At 37.5% G+C, this 23027-nt stretch overlaps 1 protein-coding gene across 1 annotated transcript in view; it reads right to left on the bottom strand.

Moving 5' to 3' along the window:
• Nucleotides 1-14764, bottom strand: part of LOC146000567 (uncharacterized) — a 136044-nt gene extending 121280 nt beyond the window's left edge. The window contains exon 1 of the mRNA XM_083138317.1: nucleotides 14363-14764. Within this exon, the coding sequence (XP_082994443.1) occupies nucleotides 14363-14453 (91 nt within the window). The 5' untranslated portion in view covers nucleotides 14454-14764. The remainder of the gene's footprint in view (nucleotides 1-14362) is intronic.
• Between the last annotated feature and the right edge of the window lie 8263 nt (nucleotides 14765-23027).

Raw genomic sequence — 23027 nt, 5'->3', positions numbered from 1 at the left:
TTCCTTCACAATATCTTTATCTTGGTAGAGTTGATATAGTTCATTATTGTATCTTCTTCTCCAAAATCCGTTTTCACATATAGGACCATAGATCCTGCGCAGGATCTTCCTTTCAAAACTTCCGATCATTGTCTCAGCATTCTTAGTTATAATCCATGATTCACATCCATACATTAAAATAGGTCTTATTAACGTTTTGTATAGCTTAACTTTTGTTTTCCTTCTGATATACCGGGACTTCATATGTTTTCCAAGTCCAAAGTAACTTCTATTTGCCATACTTATTCTGTGTTGAATCTCTGTCAGAGAATATCCTTTTTCTGTTATATACACACCAAGATATTTAAATTCCTGTACTCTCTCAAAGGAGAGCCCGTTAACTTCAAAATGTGTGGTACTAGTATGCACCTTGGTTATTTCCATATATTTTGTTTTAGCAGCATTTACTGCAAGCCCCATTTTTTGTGCTGCTGTAAGGAGATTAGCTACAGCTTCACGCAATGCTCTTGTTGTTCTAGCTATTATAACCACATCATCTGCATATGCCATCATTTGCACTGACTTGTTTATTATAGTTCCTCTAATGTCTATGCCTGATTCTCTGACAGCCTTTTCTAGTGCAATATTGAATAGCATACATGACAGGGCATCTCCTTGACGCAATCCTTGTTTTGTTTCGAATTCTTGAGATAGCTGATTTCTTATTTGTACTCTACATCGCACTTTTTTTAGAGTCTCTTCTACTAGATTTACTAATTTCTGTCAGCGGCGTATACTCTGGGTCATCTAGGTAATCGGAGATGACCCGGCTATAAATTTTAAAAAGTTGTTTATTTCTTCGCAATATTCTTCCGAACCAATCTTTGATTCACATATTTCTTAGCTTCCAGCGCGCGAATGTTCTCAACCGTTTGCCGCGGAATGTCCGTGAGGCTTTTCCTTCAGCTGGTGGAATCTGGTGACGTCAGGGTGAGATTCCACCGGTTCCCTTTAATTCCCTTGACGGGAGGGAGGGGAAGGAAACACTGCTTCTCAGGCGTGGTGATTCCGTGGCAAGGGTAACCTCCTTCTGGAGAGAGTCCATCAGTCGCACTGTCCACCCCAGAGCCTTTGCCGTTCCCTCGGCTGGCACCCTCTACTGCCATTCTTCCCCGATGGCCTTTGTATCGTAGGAGCTGTGTTATTTAGCACAGGGAAATTTCTCAGAAAACAGAATTCTGGGTTCACAAATTACGTACTTAAAAGGGAAGTAGAGAAAATAGATCTCTGAAAGTGCGCGAGAAACAGGGAAATCTGAACAACATTTGCGAACCAATTCTATGTTCTCATTTTACGTTTGCTTCTGTCTTCCTGATCTCTGCTATTTCAACAGATATTGTCAAAGGAAAAAAAACAACTTTAATATTAAAGATGAAGGTAATGAAATAAATTAAAATTTGAACTAGAAATTCAAGAAATTACACCGACCTCCGTTGTGGAGTGTTAGCACAGCTCCCTACGACGCCAGAGCTCCAGGGTTCGAATACCGGCCTGGGCATGAGTGTTCTTTGTAAATGTTCCTTCATCATTTTCATATCATCACTCGTAGTGATTAGCCAAACGTGGCAGAAAAGCGACGTCAAATAACAATTTAATCAATCGATTAATGAAGTAATTAAACTATTTATACGCTTACTTTTTTTTCATTTTTGTATTTTAAAATGCGTGATTACTTTCTCTTTGTAGCCTACAAAACCAGTGAGAGTACTTCTTTCACAGAAATATTAGTTAATTTAAGTTGCTTTCCCCCCTCTTTAGATTAAAAATGATCATAATGATAAAAGATGTATGAATGTAAAATATATAAACAAAAAAGAAATGATTCCAACTTATAGAACCTCGCGCATCGCAGAATATATAAAACTGGGAAAGGGTATTTTTCAGCATCCATATGGAATTTAATTCTGTGTCAAGCAGGAAGCAACCGCAATAGAAGATTGGCGCAGGGAATTGAATGCTTGTTGTAGATGGCTTTGTGCTGTTGTTCCTATTAGCGATTCGAGAATTTAATATTTGTGTAGCTGTTACTGGTTTAGTATTCGTGCTAGTGCTGTGTTTACTGAAGTTAAAGGCAATGGATATAATACAATATTTGCGTGTCAAAATATTTGGAACAGGATCTTTTCCGGAGAAACTGCAAATAGTTAATGCAGGTAGGCCAGTAGCATCTCTTGTACCACAGGTCTTGAATTTAAACTTCCATGTATAAAAACAAAAATCGGTAATGCACGAGTAACTGGGTACTGGGGTAAGTTGAATTTTACACTTCAATTAATATTGAGGGTTATTATTTCACTACCGCATTCCTTTCATATTCTTTGTTACAGGTTTCTTTCTTATAGGTTTATTATACAAGTACTTTCTTGTTTTATTATTTGAAATTCTAAACGTAGATTAACTACAATCACAACAATTATTCGACAGTGGTCGCAACAATAAGGCAAAATTTTTAACACATATATTCATAAATCCTGTATAGATGTTGAGGTAAATTTGCAGGGAGACTTCAGGAGTGGGGGGATGAATCAGGTGTCTGAGATTACCCACTAGTTAAAACCAGCATACGCCACTGATTTCTGTGGGATGTTGAATTCCCTCATGGCTTCAATCAGCTCGTTCCTTCGTATGGTATCATACGCAGATTTAAAATCTATATAGAGGTGATATGTATTTATTCCAAATTCTTTTGTCTTTGCGCATATCTGTCTAATTGTATGTATGTGGTCTGAGGTCGATTTTCCCTCTCTAAAGCCACATTGGTAGTCACCTATTATTTTGTTTACATACGGGGAGAGCCTTCGGAAAAGTATATTGGAGAGAATTTTGTATCCGGTGTTAAGTTTGCTGATGCCTCTATAGTTTTCTGTTTGTAGGCGATCCCCCTTCTTATATATGGGGTATATTATACCTTCTTCCCATTGTGATGGGATTTCTTCATCCTTCCATATTTTATCTAGTAGATTTTGAATGCTTCTCAAGAAATCCCTTCCGTGAAGTTTCATCATCTCTGCTGTTATTTTGTCAGATCCTGGCGCTCTATTGTTTTTCAGCTTCTCAATGGCACTCTTAACTTCTTCAAGGCTAGGTCCCTGCTTTTCCTGTTCATTAAGCTGGGGATTTGTTACATTCTGATCTTCTTCCGTATGCTGATTCTGTTCTTGCTCCATTCCACTTCCATTCTGGTTTTGTTCATTCAAAAGTTCATTAAAATGTTCCTGCCATCTAATTAAAATATCCTGGTCATTACTTAACAGTCGTCCGTCTTTATCCTTACATATATATGCTCCAGTTTGGAATCCTCGCATTTCATTGACAGTTCTATAGAATCTTCTACTCTCTCGTTTTCCATTAAATGATTCCACTTGTCTCATTTTACTTTCCACACTCTCTTTTTTCTTTCTCTTATGTATTTTCTTTTCCTTCCTTCTCAGTTCTCTATATACTTCTAGCTTTGCTCTTGTAAAATAACTGGGGGGCTGAATTTTGTACCCCCCAAATGAGAAACGTTCCTGCGCCACTGCTGCCCACTATTAGTGATTTGTTTGGGGATGACGTTCAGCGGTGCATCTTTCAGCAGGACACCTTCCGCTGCACATGGCATTTCATCGAATATAACACATGGATAATTTGTATATAAATGTTTGTAAACTTATGAGACATTCAAAAACATATTGTGAAAAATCATTTTCAAAAATAAAATTGAAAAATCATTAAAAAGGAGTGTTATTACTGTGTTACGAGACATTATTTGCAATTTCAGTAACACTTTTCAACTCGCTCTACATACCGTACGTACGTACAGCACCTAAAACATGTTCACTTCACAAAAGTTAGTTACCAACTGCTGCAAACAATGAAGCTCACACCTGGTCCACAGTACAGTACAGAAAATACCAATAATCAGATAACAATGCTGCAGTAAGATTCAATTCTTGAAGTTACTGATTGATGCTCACAGTTGACCTTCTATACAACAATCGCACACAAGCGTTCTGTTGGTTGAAAATAACAATAACAATAATAATCAGACCAGTAGCGGCTCGTGCCTAAAATAACAGGTGAAGAAGTACATTTATAGGCAATGAAAAACAAATAGTAAGTTGAACTGAATCATGCTTGACTCACCTACGTTTTGTAGATCAAATCGATCCTTCTATCTTTCAGGGCTGCAAATCTATCGATAATGTCTTCATGGAAGGGGTGACGTTCAATAAGTTCGTTTTGAAATTCCCACGATTAAGCGAAGACACGCTTTCGTCGTGACCCCTGAACGCAAGTTCTTGTTTACATAAATACAGCGTTGCGTCAACTATTAATTGTAGGAAAAGCCTATTTAATCTTACATTTTCATTGAACCGTACATTTAAAAGCCTACTATTTTCTTGAAGGGCATCTGCTATGGTATTCCTGTTTTTTTCAAAAACTTTGAATTGTAATTTACACTTTAAATGTTCCACCGAATCATTGTGCTTATGCAGAGAACGCGTTATATTGACAAAATCGTTATACCCTTCTTTATTCCACACATTGTATTTGTTGCTAAACAGTAAACAAAGCCAGCAGAACAACGATTGCAAATACCGACTACTACACAACCAAGGAAAGTCGACAAACCAGGAACTTTTAAATTTAATGTTGTATGATTTCCCTGCCTTTTTGTTCTCTCGCTTAACTGATATTTGAAGAATGTCAGTTGGCCGCCCACAATTTAAAACGTCTTTTTTGTCTTGATCCGTCCATCTGGAAAATGGTGTCTGCAACAAATTACACACTAAGTCATTTACTGGGTTCATTGTACAAACCACAGCTCAACACATGAACACAACACACGATTAGGAAACGCGAAACACACACGCGGAACAAGATCTCGCGAGAACGCAAAGATTTTGTCACAACCACTGGATGCAATGTTTTCTCCGACGAGAGAACTGATTCACGTAGAGGGCGACACCATGTTCAAGGCCAACGCTAGGTGACGTCACCGTTGCCATGACAACCGGCTAAGTCTTCCGCACCCTGGCGAGGTTTGCTCTTCGACGAACTCACGTGCGTAGCGCAGAGCGGCGTAATTTGAGTATTATCGCGTACGTTCTGCTGAGAAATAGTTTAATTTAACAAGCAAATGAAAAATGTCAATATTAATTTGAAAATTAGGTGAAAACATCTGCACTTGTTGCACTTGGCCAGCCGCCACTGAATCAGACTACAATGCTGTACTCAGATGCAATTATTTAAGTTACTGAACGATGTCATTTAAACTTGTTTAATATTTCTATACAGAATAGGGCCTCCCCGATGGCGCAGTGGCAGCGTCGTCGCTTTGTAATCAAGGGGTCCCGGGTTCGATACCCGGTGGAGGCACAAGTGGTTCGGAGCCCACTTTAAACTGTATGCCTTACTGTGCATAAAGTGGACTTAAAACAGCAAATCAAATTCTATACAGAATATAGTTTTTAGATTCTAGATTTAAATAAAAAATAACATTTTACTAAAAGTGTCCAGAATTAATGCCACTACTGTGTATATATATACACACAGTAGTGTATATGGTATGATTAACCAAACGATAATTTGGGTTGTCAAAACTTAGATTGTCTTTTCTTCATGATATACAGCATAATATAAACCTAGGAAAATAAGTACGAAATAATTTAAGAGATTCTGTCAATCGGAATTTATTTTACTGCAACTTTTTGCTGCTTATAATTGTCATGAACGTAAATACACGAGGTGTCGCCATTCAATAGGGACAACTTTCACAGTGTGTAGAGGACTCTCTCCTGCATGCATGCAATTCCATGGACAGCTTCCTGGTTACCATTGGCATATATTTGTACTGTCGGATAAGATTCTAAAAGTGGTAATATGCAATTGAGACAATGTCATGCTTCTAAAAGCGGTAGTATGCAATTGAGACAATATCATGCCAGCAGAGGCGCTGTCCAGTGGTCGTCGCTTCAGATAATGCATTTATCACTGCAGACAACATATTGCTTATAGTGGTGCGTTTTCAAAATGAAAGAATTTGTAATATTTGAAAGGGATAATTACTCTTCACAGGAAGTCTATACAAACGTTGTCGCTTTCCAACAGAAAAAATAAATGCCAGTGGCAATCGTAAATTTTTGTTGCATACAGAAAATGCCGTTTTTCGAATATTCGTCGCATATAAATGAGCAAAACAAAATGTCAAAATTTGTTTTTAATTCCACTTTATGTTCAGATAGGCTAATCGGTACTGGGCCTACACTTTAAAATGAAATCCGTACAATTGTGCAATGGGCCTCCACTGGGGATTGAACCCCGGACCCCGTGATTTCAAGACAACAGCGTTACTACTACACCGTCGGGGAGGCCCGAAATGAGCAAAACGTCAAGAAAAAGTTTGTTTGAGTCCACTTTATGTACAGAAAGGCAGTGGCGTCGCGTACGGTTCGCATACGAGTGTTCACAATAATGTTTTTGTACTGAATGTCCCTTGTAACTTAATTTTCAATTGAAAAAGTGAGAATAACAGTTCAATTTATTTTCAACGATTTCCCCTCCAAAATCACGCTATATATGAAGTAATACAAGAAGGACCTAGGGAAAATTGTCCCTCTCCCCCTTAAAATCTGCCAGGTTTAGCGAATTGTCGCTAAAGTTTGCGCCAATGTAGCACAGACCTTTTCGAGCCTCCCTAGACATGCACTGTATATGCTGCACTCTGGTGCCGAACGTAAGAAGTATTGTCGCTTGCATCAGTGTTCGCACAGCGAAGTGAACATCCTTGGGGTATAGTGGCCCCTTAGCTGTCAGCTCTATGCAACACGCACAGCAATTGTGTTTAACGCCCTCCGTGGAACACCGTGGGAGTCAGTGTTACCAACTATCTAAAAAAGTTATCAGACGTGAAAGAATTCGTATCAGAGTAAATTTTGTGTATATACTTGTACATCAAACATAGTATTTTTTCAAATAAAAATATATGTGTATGTGCATTTAATATGTACGTAAGTTAAGATACATAAGTGTTCACGTGCTCATGCGAACATTATCAGGTGACGCGCCTGCAGAAAGGCTAATTTTGACTGGACCTACAGTTTAAAGTGGGATCCGAACCACTATGCACAGTCGCCGACACTAAAAGCGGAACACCTAGATCCTGAAATACTCGCTTCCCTGCAATGCGCTATGTGTGTTGCCTAACTCTACGGCGATAAGTGGATTTGAATGGCAAATTTTCAATTACAAGTTCTACAGGGTGTCCCACGAACGGCGCAACTGGGAATTAAGAGTGGCGTTACTTTGTAACCGAAACCTGTACATTCATAAGTCATACACCAAATGTTAGTCCTGTCCAAGTAGATATTTTTAAACATAGAAACAACAAACGGGGTGCAGTGTTGTTCATGCAGTGTTGCCAAATGTACGTGAAAGTGTAAATTTATTTTTCCACAAAGCATGGAAAATTGCATGTCAATCATTCGTACGGAAATTTAGACGTCAATTTCCACCTTGGGTAGGTGGACTATTTCGCCATCTATAGTTCAGAGAAGAAAACCGATCGTTTTCGCGTATAGCCAATCCTGAAATGCCTCGTAAAGGCGTACCGGTCCAAATGGGTGTTTAAAAAAAAAAAGAGGTACAGTGGCAACACTGTTGATGTTTGAAGGCAACAAAAGGTGTGTTTAGTGATGGTCTATGACATGGAAATACTGGAAACAGGAAAAAAAGAAAATGAAAATTATGGTGAAAAAAGTGTTACTTACCTACTCCTGGCAACCATGCAATGCGCGTAACAGGCAGTGTAGCTTTACAAAAGATGTTGAAAATGACAACCATTTCCCTGAGGCATTCATCAACACGTTTTATCATGTTGGAAGCAACTTTATGCAAGGTTGATTGGTTTATATTGTTAATGCCTGTGCAAATGTTTATTTTTAGATCATGAATGCCTCAGGGAAAATGGTTGTCATTTTCAACATCTTTTGTAAAGCTACACTGCCTGTTACGCGCATTGCATGGTTGCCAGGAGTAGGTAAGTAACACTTTTTCCACCATAATTTTCATTTTCTTTTTTTCCTGTTTCCAGTATTTCCATGTCATAGACCATTACTAAACACACCTTTTGTTGTCTTCAAACATCAACAGTGTTGCCACTGTACCTCATTTTTTTTAAAAAAACACCCATTTGGACCGGTACGCCTTTACGAGGCATTTCAGGATTGGCTATACGCGAAAACGATCGGTTTTCTTCTATGAACTATAGATGGCGAAATAGTCCACCTACCGAAGGTGGAAATTGACGTCTAAATTTCCGTACGAATGTTTGACATGCAATTTTCCATGCTTTGTGGAAAAATAAATTTACACTTTCACTTACATTTGGCAACACTGCATGAACAACACTGCACCCCGTTTGTTGTTTCTATGTTTAAAAATATCTACTTGGACAGGGCTAACATTTGGTGTATGACTTATGTATGTACAGGTTTCGGTTACAAAGTAACGCCACTCTTAATTCCCAGTTGCGCCGTTCGTGGGACACCCTGTACCACCGCCTTAGAGTTAGGCAACACACATAATGCCTTGCAGGGAAGCGGGTATTTCAGGATCTAGCTGTCCCATCTTTATTGCCGGTGACTGTACAGTCCTGTTCAATTAAAGTTTTTCAACCTGAAAAGTTCATCCACTTTATGTGAACAGGAAATTATCTCCCGGTGTATCGAACTCGGGACCGCTTGATTACTAGGCGATGACGTTACCGATACGCCATCGAGGAGGCCCTATCTTCATGTTTTCTATGCCCTCTGCAAGTTTATTGGTCATGGATACACTACATCAGTAACGGCTTCTGCCTATTCGCACGTGCACACCCAAATAAATCTGTAATGCACATCATTATTATTATACTTATTTATTGAACTCTCTCTCTCTCCTTCGAAACATCAAGTGTTCCCACGCCGCTCCACCAAGAGAGATGGTGGACAAGCCTGCGATCAGTGATATGAACTCGCGTAGACCAGGCCGCGATCGGGGTTGAACACAATGGTAGTTTCGCTCCCTATGACGGACGCAGCAGTCGCGTAGAGGACGCTGATTGGGTGTTTTGGATTGAGCGCCGTGTGAGGGGAGGTTGCATCATTTAGGAAAGCTGTGAACGCAGCGATCGGTGTGCTAGCAAATGTAGTGTTGCAAACCCATTCCATCGGAGATCGTGTGACGGAGTCGATGCAACCTATACATCATCGCAAATTGAGGGATTTTTTTTTTTATGAAAGGGAAATTTCGATGGTATATTGTCCCGAGCATAACAGGGAAAGAAAAGGAGAGGGCAACTGAATCCAAAACGGGTGTTTTAAGCATGCCTTTGCTTCGTGCATCTTGGTCAAAATAAACGGTCTCTGTGGCGCAGTAGCCGAATTATCAACCCGCGGGGAGGGAGCGTGCATCAAATAGTCAGCTGTTTTGCATTGTGTGGCTGTTACTTCGTTAAAGAATTGTTTAACGATGTCAAAAGGTCGTTCCTGTTTCAGTGCAAAGTGTTTGATTTCATGATGAATAGGGAAAATGTACATAGCGAAAGCAGACTTAATATTTAACGTTATTGAATTTTTGGAGGGAAGCCTTTAGCAACTGCAGTAATATATGGATACGCCGGAAGAGAAGGAAAATTCTGAAGTCGATTACGAAGCAGGGCAGTGTGAACTTAGTGAGTCCTGTTATTTGCTTTAACATTTATTATTCTCTTGATTTGCTTGGTTTGATCAGTCTGTCATTAGAAATAAACAACAGCTAGATAGATTACAACTGATTTCCTCCATGCGGTAGTTGGATCGGCTTCTTTGGTGTACCCCAATGTTATTATTCTCCTTGTTCATTAATATCAGCAGAGCGGGGGAGAAAGTTTTTATGAAATATTTTGCAAATCGACAATAGTATTGATATTGTAGATCGGTATTTTTATGTTTTGAGTGATTTTGTCAGGTTATCGAATGCTGAATTACATAGTGCACAATAACATCGCTCTTCTCGTCATTGGCTGGATAATTCCCGAAATATTTGAAATTTGTAAAAAATTCCGTTAAAAAAATCATGAAATACGTATAACTCTGTCATAGCCTCATTTTCACTAAAAGATGATCAAAACTTGGGTTGCCAATATATTAAGCTTCATTATGTACGCAAAAACGGGTGTGAGTATTTCAGAGGGGTGGTATAACACTTCTGGACGATAGCCTGAAGTGCACACCCATAGAGCCAGACCACGAGCCGCCACTACACTACATACACGCCTCTTACTTGTGTACACGAGCGCGCGCGCACACACACACACTACATATATAAACACATACACGCTTACGGAATATTCTCTGCCCCCCCCCCCCCAACTCAGAATAATTTCTAGATCCGCATATGAAATTTATTTTCATTTTGACTAAAGATACAGTTATAACAATGGTTAGTAATTTTTTAAACAAAAAGAATCCGTTATATAGATACTGGATGTTGTCAATGTTACATTGTTGTAATATAGCAACTTAACTGTGAAAAAAGCAGTTTGTTTTATTTTTATTTCAGAATTATTTTTTTAAAATTATGAATCCCAAATATCATCAGGTAATTCAAATTCATCATTGTTTTCACAAAGTCTCTTGATGTTTTCTGTTACATTAAATTTTAAAGATGGTGGCTTACTCCATTTGTGAAAAAGAAAACTCCATATTGGATCTATGTTACCATTTTCATTATTTAATTTATTCCAGTGTTCTTCTGCAATGAACGAAGCTTCCCAGACATTCAACTCTGTGTTTCCCGTTAATCTTTTTAAAACCCTTCTTTTTAATCAAATGCTTCTCTTCGATGATATGAGTTGACAAACCTGTTCTTGGGTTTAGATTTATAATGTCCAAATCGTGTTCGTGCCATCTTATTGCCATTTTCCTTGCTGTTTGTCCCACATAATCCTTTGAACATGAACAACTTATATTATATATAATTCAAACATCAGTCCATAGGAAAAAATTAGCGGGGGAAAAATACATCCATGCCAATTCAGAACATTCGCTTATAACAATGGATAACATATTTTTAATTTTTTTCCTGAGAGCACAAAGACTATGTTCTAATAATGAGGATATCAAAAATGAAGAAGAAAGGCTTTTTAATATAGCAAAAGAAAATGCCTTTCACACTAACAGAATAAACCAAATCAAAAAACAAGTCGCAAGAAAACTAAAGGAAAACAGAAATACAGACAAAGATGAAAAATCTGTTGAAAAGAAATTTGTGTGCATTCCATTCCACAAGGGATTCTCACATAAAATTGCAAAAATTTTTAGAAGTTTTAATTTAATTTTTTTTAAATCACCAAGAAGTTTGGAATGTACATTTAATGAATTCAAAATGAGAAACTCTCTACCAGATGTGGAAACCACAGGAATATATAATATAAGTTGTTCATGTTCAAAGGATTATGTGGGACAAACAGCAAGGAAAATGGCAATAAGATGGCACGAACACGATTTGGACATTATAAATCTAAACCCAAGAACAGGTTTGTCAACTCATATCATCGAAGAGAAGCATTTGATTAAAAAGAGAAGGGTTTTAAAAAGATTAACGGGAAACACAGAGTTGAATGTCTGGGAAGCTTCGTTCATTGCAGAAGAACACTGGAATAAATTAAATAATGAAAATGGTAACATAGATCCAGTATGGAGTTTTCTTTTTCACAAATGGAGTAAGCCACCATCTTTAAAATTTAATGTAACAGAAAACATAAAGAGACTTTGTGAAAACAATGATGAATTTGAATTACCTGATGATATTTGGGATTCATAATTTTAAAAAAATAATTCTGAAATAAAAATAAAACAAACTGCTTTTTTCACAGTTAAGTTGAACAATGTAACATTGACAACATCAATTATATAACGGATTCTTTTTGTTTAAAAAAATACTAACCATTGTTATAACTGTATCTTTAGTCAAAATGAAAATAAATGTCTGATAAAAGGAGCGTGTGTTCTCCTGAAACGTTACAAAGAAAAACTGTTTTCTTATGCTTGTAATAACCGTAAACTACAGGAAAATAATTCTATAATGCAAGCAATGCGTACATACAAGAACAACTATCCGCATATGAGTATTGTAATAGTTCAAACGATATAATTTCACTAAATAAAAGTTGACAACCGCCGACCTAATCAAATAACTCATTGATATTTTGCCTCCAGTAGTTGCATCATTCTATTTCGGCTTTACACCCTTCAAGTGCTACATTAATCTTTATCAAGAAAAAAAAATAACGATTTTGTACTCTTCCCTGTTATTTATCTAGCTCATGTTGCGAGACAGAGGCAACAAATTTCACTGCCCATCTTGCTTCAACACAGATAACTCACGAGATTGATAATCTTACAACGTAGTGGCGTCAGAATGTAAACAGAGTGTACATAGTGCCGCCGCTAGGTAGTGCTAAGTTTACGAGCTCCAAGCTATTGGTAGAGTAATGAGCTGTAAATTGTAGAATGTCAGAAGTTGCACACAAACTACACGATATATAAATATGTAACTCACCATAAAATCAAGACAGCTCCCTTTGCTGTGTATGCCAATCACCTTCAATCACCCACCTTAACGTGAACACGAGAGAAAACCGAATCACAAAACGTAAACAAGGAATATCGAAGTGATAAGAGCAGGAGAAACAATGAACGTGATTCAAGAAGGCAACGGACGTCACAGCATGCTTGCGTTGTGACCAGTGTTGCAACCTTTGTGCCTAACAAGCGTCTATGATTCTGGGCCTGGATTAGAAACTGGTGCATGACCTTGGTGGAGGGTTGTGTCAATACGATAATTTCAGCGGTGTCTTTGAATATAAATTGTTTACCGCTCGTATATTTTTACTTACAGCACTTGCCTGGTTCTTTAGGGCAATCGCGACGACGAGGTTAGATGAATGATATGAAAAATAAACGTAAGGAAATACCCATGCAGAGGTCTCGAACCCAGAGGTTCTCGTGCGGGAGATCGTGTGAAGAAACGATATAGTGTAGCTGCTCGTTAAGATGAGTACTTGCAGCCGAACCAATTTTTTGGAATAACTTGTAACTTTATTTGTATTTCAGAATTCTTCGTCTACTTTACTGTTGTTATAAACATTTAAACACTTTTTTTTATTTTTTATTTAACGTTTAGGGGAAACACACGCTCCTTTCATTACATATTTATCCCCAAACTTTGTCCTTCACCCCGCCAATTTTCATTCTTTTAGAAATACAATAACTGTGATAAAAAATTGATTGGTTGATCGAATTGTTGTTTTAAGTCCACTTCATGCACAGTTTGGCTAATCGGGACTGGAGCTATATTTTGAAGTGGGATCCGAACCACTGTGCAATGTGTCTCACCGGATATCGAACCCAGGACCCCTTGATTACAAGAAAAAACGTTACCACTACGCCATTGGGGAACCCCTTTGATAAAAAATAAACATATACATAATATCCAATATTAACTTGGAAGGAAACAATCACAACTCATCATACTACGCACTTCCTTTACCTTTCAGAACGTGTCTAACGCTGCAACAGTGACGCATATCCGATTTCATTTTGTGAATTGAAATAAGAATGTTGACGACAACCATAACTTGGGAGCAGGGTTGAGAACATTTTTAAGGTCACTGGATGTATACAATGTTCTATAACACACAAAAGCACCAACAAGTGCAAGTTGCAACTAGATGAAACATATCTGCGATTTGCATTACCTATTGCATACAGAGGAATCGCAAGTAGAACATGTTGACAACGAGACAGCATGGGGGGGGGGGTGCTTTAGGGAAGTTTTGCTAGCTGAGAGGGGGATATACATACACCACCCCCTGCATACCTCCTCAATCACACGTCTTCTTAAGGGGGATTTGAAACACGGATACAACTTGTACAAACACAATTCTTAAGTAAGACCAATATTTTCATGGGGTAGCTGATTTTCGTTAACAAATTAAATGAGGTCAGTACAATTACGCGAACATGAGATATACAAGAGCATAGGGATCTTTCGTGTGTGTTGACTATCGATCAACACCATTAAATAACAGTTTCCCAAACCTGTTCAATAAAATGAAACTGAATCGTCATTTAACGCCTTACACAGAAAATTTAGACAGGCTGAGTATGCTGTGAACGCTCGATAATTGTGAAATCAATATTTGAGCAAATGTCAATTAAACAAAGTTTGTGATCAGATATCCTAGAACCGATTTTCAGGATGGCATTTAGTAATTCATTTCTTGACTTAGATTAACATCAGATCAGTAATTACTTACCTTGAAAAGCATTCTTTTTCTTCTTCCCAAGAACCTGTGAAGGGTGCAGGTTTATTTTCGTGTGGTATCTTCTTCCAAAGCACAGCAACATATTGAGAGAAAGTTCATTGAGAGTTCGATTTTTCACATATTTGTTGCGTTGAGTGAGAAAAACTTGGAAGAGTAAATGAAAACACGTTCACATAGTAGGGTTGAGATGTTTGATCAAAAAATAAAAGCCAATTGCTGTGCAAGTTTAGTGAGTGGCGAACGTAAGATTTTAGGTCATTCACGAAATAAGAATGAACCAAGGGAATTCCTTGGTTTTGTACTTGCACAGTACCTGTTCAGTTTCCTTCACATTGCAAAACGTCAAAAGTTGACAGCAATACCTCAAATTTCTTGAAACATATTTTAACATAAATATTTCACCCTCTTCATCATGACGGTCTACACGATTGTGATACCTTACAAAACGATTTCATTGGTCACCACTAAAACGTCACCAATGCGTCACCTTATGCCGTACTTACGTCACTGACACTCAAAAGGTTTCAAATAATGAACAAATAATTATCTATTTTATTCGTGGGATTTATTAGTATAACCATATTTCAAGCAAAGACAATCAAAATATTAAATATACAGGGTTATTCAGAAAGAACTCCCATGGTTTTGTGATTTTATTGTGGGGAACGCATGCGACATATCACCATTACATGGGTGTACAGCGGGATGTATAAGTACTAGAAAGCAAATTGTCCATCGCCACGTTTATTTAGTTCGTTTTACGCAATGAAAACTTCAAGAATTGAAACAAAATGCCGGACAAGCAGCTAATAACTTCTGTACCAGCATACGTAAAAATAGATTCCTTATAGATGCAATACAATATCCAAAGTATATACATAAAACATCCCAATCCAAAAAACGTTTAAAACTAATGCAAAAAAAATGTTCTTTTCACATGTAAATAATGTCCAGATAAGATCCAAATGTAGTCCTAAACGTGTCCATACAATATCCAAAGTATGTACAAAAATGTCTAAATCAAAGCATAATGTCCAGATTACGTCCCCCTTAATATCCAAAACATATCTATTTCTGGATATCCCCTGGAAATCACGTATGCAGACAAGTGGGTGGGTAGTCATGGGCAATATTTGTGCATTCCGCTGTACCAGGCTTTCCAGATGCCGCCATGTTGTGGAACCAGCGCCGTGCGTGACTAATAGAATTTTTGGCGTGTTTCGAATGTCACACGAGTTATAGTCATTGGCCGTTCCATAAGTCCTGGCGTGAAGATTGTGAAGGTCTTTCTCATTATGCCGTTCCTAAAGTTGATTTTCGTGCGATGCGTGAAGTTCGTTCTCGCACAAAATATACGGATCGAGAGGCCGATTTGTTTGGTGAAAATCGTCTGCTACTTGCAGACAATGTGTGTGCACGATGGCTTCAAACTGCACTAATTTTGAAAAAATATAAATATGCTGACCAAGGCAGTAATTTATTTTATTAAAAACAAACTAAACGTAACGTTTCAACCTTCTAGCAAGGTCTTCATCAGACTCTGTATCAAGTACAAAAGTAACAAGATACACAAAAAGGGCATTATATATACACAAACTTTACTCCCTCCAGACTATTAGAAAGTTGTTAGGAACTTTCTAGCAGGTGGCTTTCACTTTCCAACTGTACTTTCACCTAAAAGGCTAAACATAATTACTTTCATATAGAATGTGAAGAGATATTCATATAGAATATCTCACGCTCTTTTTCCTTCATTTTTCTCCCTTCTCCTCTCCTCTTTCTCTCTTGTCCTTTCCACTCTTTCTAACACTTTCTTCCATTCTTTGTTTAACTTCAGTCCCCCATTCCAGTTCATTGTGTCTTCTTCACCTTTCTTCTCTATTTCCTTGGCTTCCTTCCATTTTCTCACTAGCATTCTCTTCTCCCTTCCTATCTTCTTAGCCTCATCCCACTCTATGTCATGTCCTGTTTCTCTCGTGTGTTTAAATATCACATTTCTCTCTCTCTCTCTTAAGTCGTACATCATCCCTATGTTGTTTCAACCTATCTTTCAGTCTCTTTTTTTTTGTTTCTCCTATGTACACACTTCGACATTCTTTACATTTTACTTCGTAGATAATCCCTTCCTCTTCCTCTTCTCTGTTTTCCTTTTTCTTGTTTGCATTCTTCGCTATTCCTAAGATGCTTCTTCCTCCCTTCCTGTAAGTTTTAATGCCCGCTTTCCTAAGCACTTTGCATATCTTTTCCGTGGTCTTCCCCATACTCCTTATTCCAAACCTTCTCCCTTTTTCTTCATCTTTTTCTTTCTCTTCCAATTCTCCCCTTCCTCTTTTCTTCCTTCTTCTGTTTATGTCAAGTCTATCCTGCTTCTCATAGCCATTCTTTTCCAGCTGTTTCCATAGGCTATTTATTTTGCCTTCTTTTTCGCATTCCTTCGTGCATATTTTCGTTATTCTGTCCTCCATATTCTTTATGAAATTTATTTTTGTCACCTCACTTACATCAATTCTGTTGTGGCAGAAAACCCCTGCTGCACACTTCTTCTGATGCCAAGCGGTTTCAATTTCTTCTCCTCTCTTCCTTTTCAATATATCAAGGTAGCTTAACTTGCCTTCTTCTTCTATTTCAAGTTCCAATAAAATCCCTCTTTCTTCATCTTGTATTTCTTTGACAAAAATGTCGAGCTGCCTCTTTGTTCCCTTCCATATGCCAAAACAATCGTCCACATATCTGCAAAACAGAATTATTTTGTCACCTCCTTTTTCTATCACTTTCTTTTCCCATTCATTCATAACCAATTCAGCCAATGCTGGACTTAGGCTAGAACCTATATTCAGTCCTTCACTCATTAACATTATTTTATCTCCCATTATACTGTAACCGTTATTCCAAATGGTTTCCAGCGCCTTCACTACCCTTTCACTATCCCATTCTCCTATAATTTCCTTTCCCATTCTCTTTTTAATGATGTCCAAAACGTGTCCCCTCTTGATGCTTGGGAACATACTTTTTACATCTAAGCTAAACATTGTCGTCTTCATCTCATTTAACTTAAGTCCTTTCATGAGGTCTACTACTTGCTCACTGTTCTTAACTGCTCTGCTTTCTTGCTGTGTTACTAACACTTCAATAACTTTCTTTAATTTCTTTTCCAAGGGTTCCAAAATATTGTTTCTGCAATTCATTACTGGTCTTAACTTTATTTCCTCTTTGTGTATCTTTGGAAAGCCTTTCAAACTTGGTAGTCTTCCTGTCTCCTTTATGCATTTCTTGAATCCACTCCTCCTACAGTCTTGTATGACCCTTTCTTTTATAGTTTGTTCTTCTTCTGTTCCACAAATATCCTCATATCCGTTTTCTTTTAGGTCTTCAAACTTCCTCTCGTACCATTCTCTTTCCATCACCACAATTGATCCTCCTTTATCTGCCTGCTCTATCACCACATCATTTCTTTTCTTGATTTTCTTCATCCCTTCCCCTTCTTTCTGACTCAAATTATCTACTTTTCTTTGTTTTCCCATTTCCTTCTTCAGTATGGCTGCTGTGATAGATATGGTGATAGAGCAGGCAGATAAAGGAGGATCAATTGTGGTGATGGAAAGAGAATGGTACGAGAGGAAGTTTGAAGACCTAAAAGAAAACGGATATGAGGATATTTGTGGAACAGAAGAAGAACAAACTATAAAAGAAAGGGTCATACAAGACTGTAGGAGGAGTGGATTCAAGAAATGCATAAAGGAGACAGGAAGACTACCAAGTTTGAAAGGCTTTCCAAAGATACACAAAGAGGAAATAAAGTTAAGACCAGTAATGAATTGCAGAAACAATATTTTGGAACCCTTGGAAAAGAAATTAAAGAAAGTTATTGAAGTGTTAGTAACACAGCAAGAAAGCAGAGCAGTTAAGAACAGTGAGCAAGTAGTAGACCTCATGAAAGGACTTAAGTTAAATGAGATGAAGACGACAATGTTTAGCTTAGATGTAAAAAGTATGTTCCCAAGCATCAAGAGGAGACACGTTTTGGACATCATTAAAAAGAGAATGGGAAAGGAAATTATAGGAGAATGGGATAGTGAAAGGGTAGTGAAGGCGCTGGAAACCATTTGGAATAACGGTTACAGTATAATGGGAGATAAAATAATGTTAATGAGTGAAGGACTGAATATAGGTTCTAGCCTAAGCCCAGCACTGGCTGAATTGGTTATGAATGAATGGGAAAAGAAAGTGATAGAAAAAGGAGGTGACAAAATAATTCTGTTTTGCAGATATGTGGACGATTGTTTTGGCATATGGAAGGGAACAAAGAGGCAGCTCGACATTTTCGTCAAAGAAATACAAGATGAAGAAAGAGGGATTTTATTGGAACTTGAAATAGAAGAAGAAGGCAAGTTAAGCTACCTTGATATATTGAAAAGGAAGAGAGGAGAAGAAATTGAAACCGCTTGGCATCAGAAGAAGTGTGCAGCAGGGGTTTTCTGCCACAACAGAATTGATGTAAGTGAGGTGACAAAAATAAATTTCATAAAGAATATGGAGGACAGAATAACGAAAATATGCACGAAGGAATGCGAAAAGGAAGGCAAAATAAATAGCCTATGGAAACAGCTGGAAAAGAATGGCTATGAGAAGCAGGATAGACTTGACATAAACAGAAGAAGGAAGAAAAGAGGAAGGGGAGAATTGGAAGAGAAAGAAAAAGATGAAGAAAAAGAGAGAAGGTTTGGAATAAGGAGTATGGGGAAGACCACGGAAAAGATATGCAAAGTGCTTAGGAAAGCGGGCATTAAAACTTACAGGAAGGGAGGAAGAAGCATCTTAGGAATAGCGAAGAATGCAAACAAGAAAAAGGAAAACAGAGAAGAGGAAGAGGAAGGGATTATCTACGAAGTAAAATGTAAAGAATGTCGAAGTGTGTACATAGGAGAAACAAAAAAAAAGAGACTGAAAGATAGGTTGAAACAACATAGGGATGATGTACGACTTAAGAGAGAGAGAGAGAAATGTGATATTTAAACACACGAGAGAAACAGGACATGACATAGAGTGGGATGAGGCTAAGAAGATAGGAAGGGAGAAGAGAATGCTAGTGAGAAAATGGAAGGAAGCCAAGGAAATAGAGAAGAAAGGTGAAGAAGACACAATGAACTGGAATGGGGGACTGAAGTTAAACAAAGAATGGAAGAAAGTGTTAGAAAGAGTGGAAAGGACAAGAGAGAAAGAGGAGAGGAGAAGGGAGAAAAATGAAGGAAAAAGAGCGTGAGATATTCTATATGAATATCTCTTCACATTCTATATGAAAGTAATTATGTTTAGCCTTTTAGGTGAAAGTACAGTTGGAAAGTGAAAGCCACCTGCTAGAAAGTTCCTAACAACTTTCTAATAGTCTGGAGGGAGTAAAGTTTGTGTATATATAATGCCCTTTTTGTGTATCTTGTTACTTTTGTACTTGATACAGAGTCTGATGAAGACCTTGCTAGAAGGTTGAAACGTTACGTTTAGTTTGTTTTTAATAAAATAAATTACTGCCTTGGTCAGCATATTTATATTTTTTCAAAATTAGTGCAGTTTGAAGCCATCGTGCACACACATTGTCTGCAAGTAGCAGACGATTTTCACCAAACAAATCGGCCTCTCGATCCGTATATTTTGTGCGAGAACGAACTTCACGCATCGCACGAAAATCAACTTTAGGAACGGCATAATGAGAAAGACCTTCACAATCTTCACGCCAGGACTTATGGAACGGCCAATGACTATAACTCGTGTGACATTCGAAACACGCCAAAAATTCTATTAGTCACGCACGGCGCTGGTTCCACAACATGGCGGCATCTGGAAAGCCTGGTACAGCGGAATGCACAAATATTGCCCATGACTACCCACCCACTTGTCTGCATACGTGATTTCCAGGGGATATCCAGAAATAGATATGTTTTGGATATTAAGGGGGACGTAATCTGGACATTATGCTTTGATTTAGACATTTTTGTACATACTTTGGATATTGTATGGACACGTTTAGGACTACATTTGGATCTTATCTGGACATTATTTACATGTGAAAAGAACATTTTTTTTGCATTAGTTTTAAACGTTTTTTGGATTGGGATGTTTTATGTATATACTTTGGATATTGTATTGCATCTATAAGGAATCTATTTTTACGTATGCTGGTACAGAAGTTATTAGCTGCTTGTCCGGCATTTTGTTTCAATTCTTGAAGTTTTCATTGCGTAAAACGAACTAAATAAACGTGGCGATGGACAATTTGCTTTCTAGTACTTATACATCCCGCTGTACACCCATGTAATGGTGATATGTCGCATGCGTTCCCCACAATAAAATCACAAAACCATGGGAGTTCTTTCTGAATAACCCTGTATATTTAATATTTTGATTGTCTTTGCTTGAAATATGGTTATACTAATAAATCCCACGAATAAAATAGATAATTATTTGTTCATTATTTGAAACCTTTTGAGTGTCAGTGACGTAAGTACGGCATAAGGTGACGCATTGGTGACGTTTTAGTGGTGACCAATGAAATCGTTTTGTAAGGTATCACAATCGTGTAGACCGTCATGATGAAGAGGGTGAAATATTTATGTTAAAATATGTTTCAAGAAATTTGAGGTATTGCTGTCAACTTTTGACGTTTTGCAATGTGAAGGAAACTGAACAGGTACTGTGCAAGTACAAAACCAAGGAATTCCCTTGGTTCATTCTTATTTCGTGAATGACCTAAAATCTTACGTTCGCCACTCACTAAACTTGCACAGCAATTGGCTTTTATTTTTTGATCAAACATCTCAACCCTACTATGTGAACGTGTTTTCATTTACTCTTCCAAGTTTTTCTCACTCAACGCAACAAATATGTGAAAAATCGAACTCTCAATGAACTTTCTCTCAATATGTTGCTGTGCTTTGGAAGAAGATACCACACGAAAATAAACCTGCACCCTTCACAGGTTCTTGGGAAGAAGAAAAAGAATGCTTTTCAAGGTAAGTAATTACTGATCTGATGTTAATCTAAGTCAAGAAATGAATTACTAAATGCCATCCTGAAAATCGGTTCTAGGATATCTGATCACAAACTTTGTTTAATTGACATTTGCTCAAATATTGATTTCACAATTATCGAGCGTTCACAGCATCTTGCTCCTGGAGGTGAAACTAAAAATGTTGTTTATAATCAGGTTTTGAGTTAAATTAATATTATAGTGAATTTGTAAAAGATTTTACTTTATAATTTGAATACTGTACTTATACTTTTAAATAGCTGTAAATAAAATTAGTTACATTTTACACTATAGTTAGAATTCATTATTTTCCTGTCTAATAGACAGCTAGTAACTTATAAAAACATTGTTAGAAAAGAAGTAATTTTATAATAGAAGCAAATGGTAGTCAGTAACTTTTGAATTTCTGGCATTTGCAGCTGGGAATGTAATGTATATATAAATTGCCCATCACCATATTCACTTTGTTTCACATGTTGGGAATGTAACTTTTTACAGGAACGGGGCTATTTTCTTATATCATGTAGATAAAATTATCAATAATCTTACTGATACACAGATACGCCTACACTGCCTGGTGCCAATAAAAAGAGTACAGTAATAACATGAGAACAAACACAGGTTGGTAATCACATATTATACATACTTGCAATAACGAGAGGAATCTAACGTGAAAGCATACTAAGCATAAAAGTTTTAAGACTCAGGTGGACGATGATGATGAAAATTTGAGTACTAAGATTACGGTATCACAGAAGAATTGAAATGAGAGAAGACTGAAGGGTAATTGAGAGAAGTTCTATCAGGGAAGGCAAGGAGTGACAAGGAGCACTTTCTGACTCAATTCTTGAAGAGGAGGAAGTACCATTTCATCCCACATCTACAATATCCCTCAGTTGATAATTTTTATTTTAAATTTATAGACTTAAACATAACAAAATTAATATTAAGTATTAAAAAGAAAATTAAAAATACCAAAAAATAGTTTACTTACGGTTTGTGAGTATGCACAGTATGCGCAAGACATAACAAAATTGTCATTGATGTTTCTTTGTCTAGGGCATCATCTACTTGTTTACTTGATGGTCTTAATGAGATTCTACTGCCAGAGTTAAAATATTTTAAATAAAATAACATATTCAGGAGGCAGACAAATTTATCTCATGACGAGCATATAATGGGAACATTCAGAACTCATCATGCATTGCACTGTACCATAAAGGAGAATATATGGGGGAGAGTATAGGTAGGGCTCCTGTACATTCTCACACTCATCCATAGCGTAAATATGCTGCCCCTCCACCCAGGTGGGCTATCCATTAGAGGTTGAGTGATCTCAGAACCGCTTGATACTGGAACTAAACTAAACTGAACTCCATGGTGTCGATGTTTTCTGGCTTTCACCACCGCCTTATGCAGGAACAATGTCAGGAAAATTCCCACCACGTTCCACACACCTTGGAAATCAAATCTGGGTCTTCCGCATGACTGACAATATAACAGGGTGTCATTTTAATGATACCCACGGACCACAGTAACATATAGGGGGCATCAAAACAAACAACTTTTCTCAGTAACATCTTTATTGTTGGTGCATCGTTTCAGTGCTACGAACATTCAAAAAGTCCTGGTTTG

Source organism: Lepisma saccharinum, chromosome 16 (genome assembly GCF_977018435.1).
Source record: "Lepisma saccharinum chromosome 16, izLepSacc3.1, whole genome shotgun sequence".
NCBI classification, from domain to species: domain Eukaryota; kingdom Metazoa; phylum Arthropoda; class Insecta; order Zygentoma; family Lepismatidae; genus Lepisma; species Lepisma saccharinum.
The sequence above is the reverse complement of the archived record's forward strand: the minus strand, read 5'-3'. Positions and strand labels throughout refer to the sequence as shown.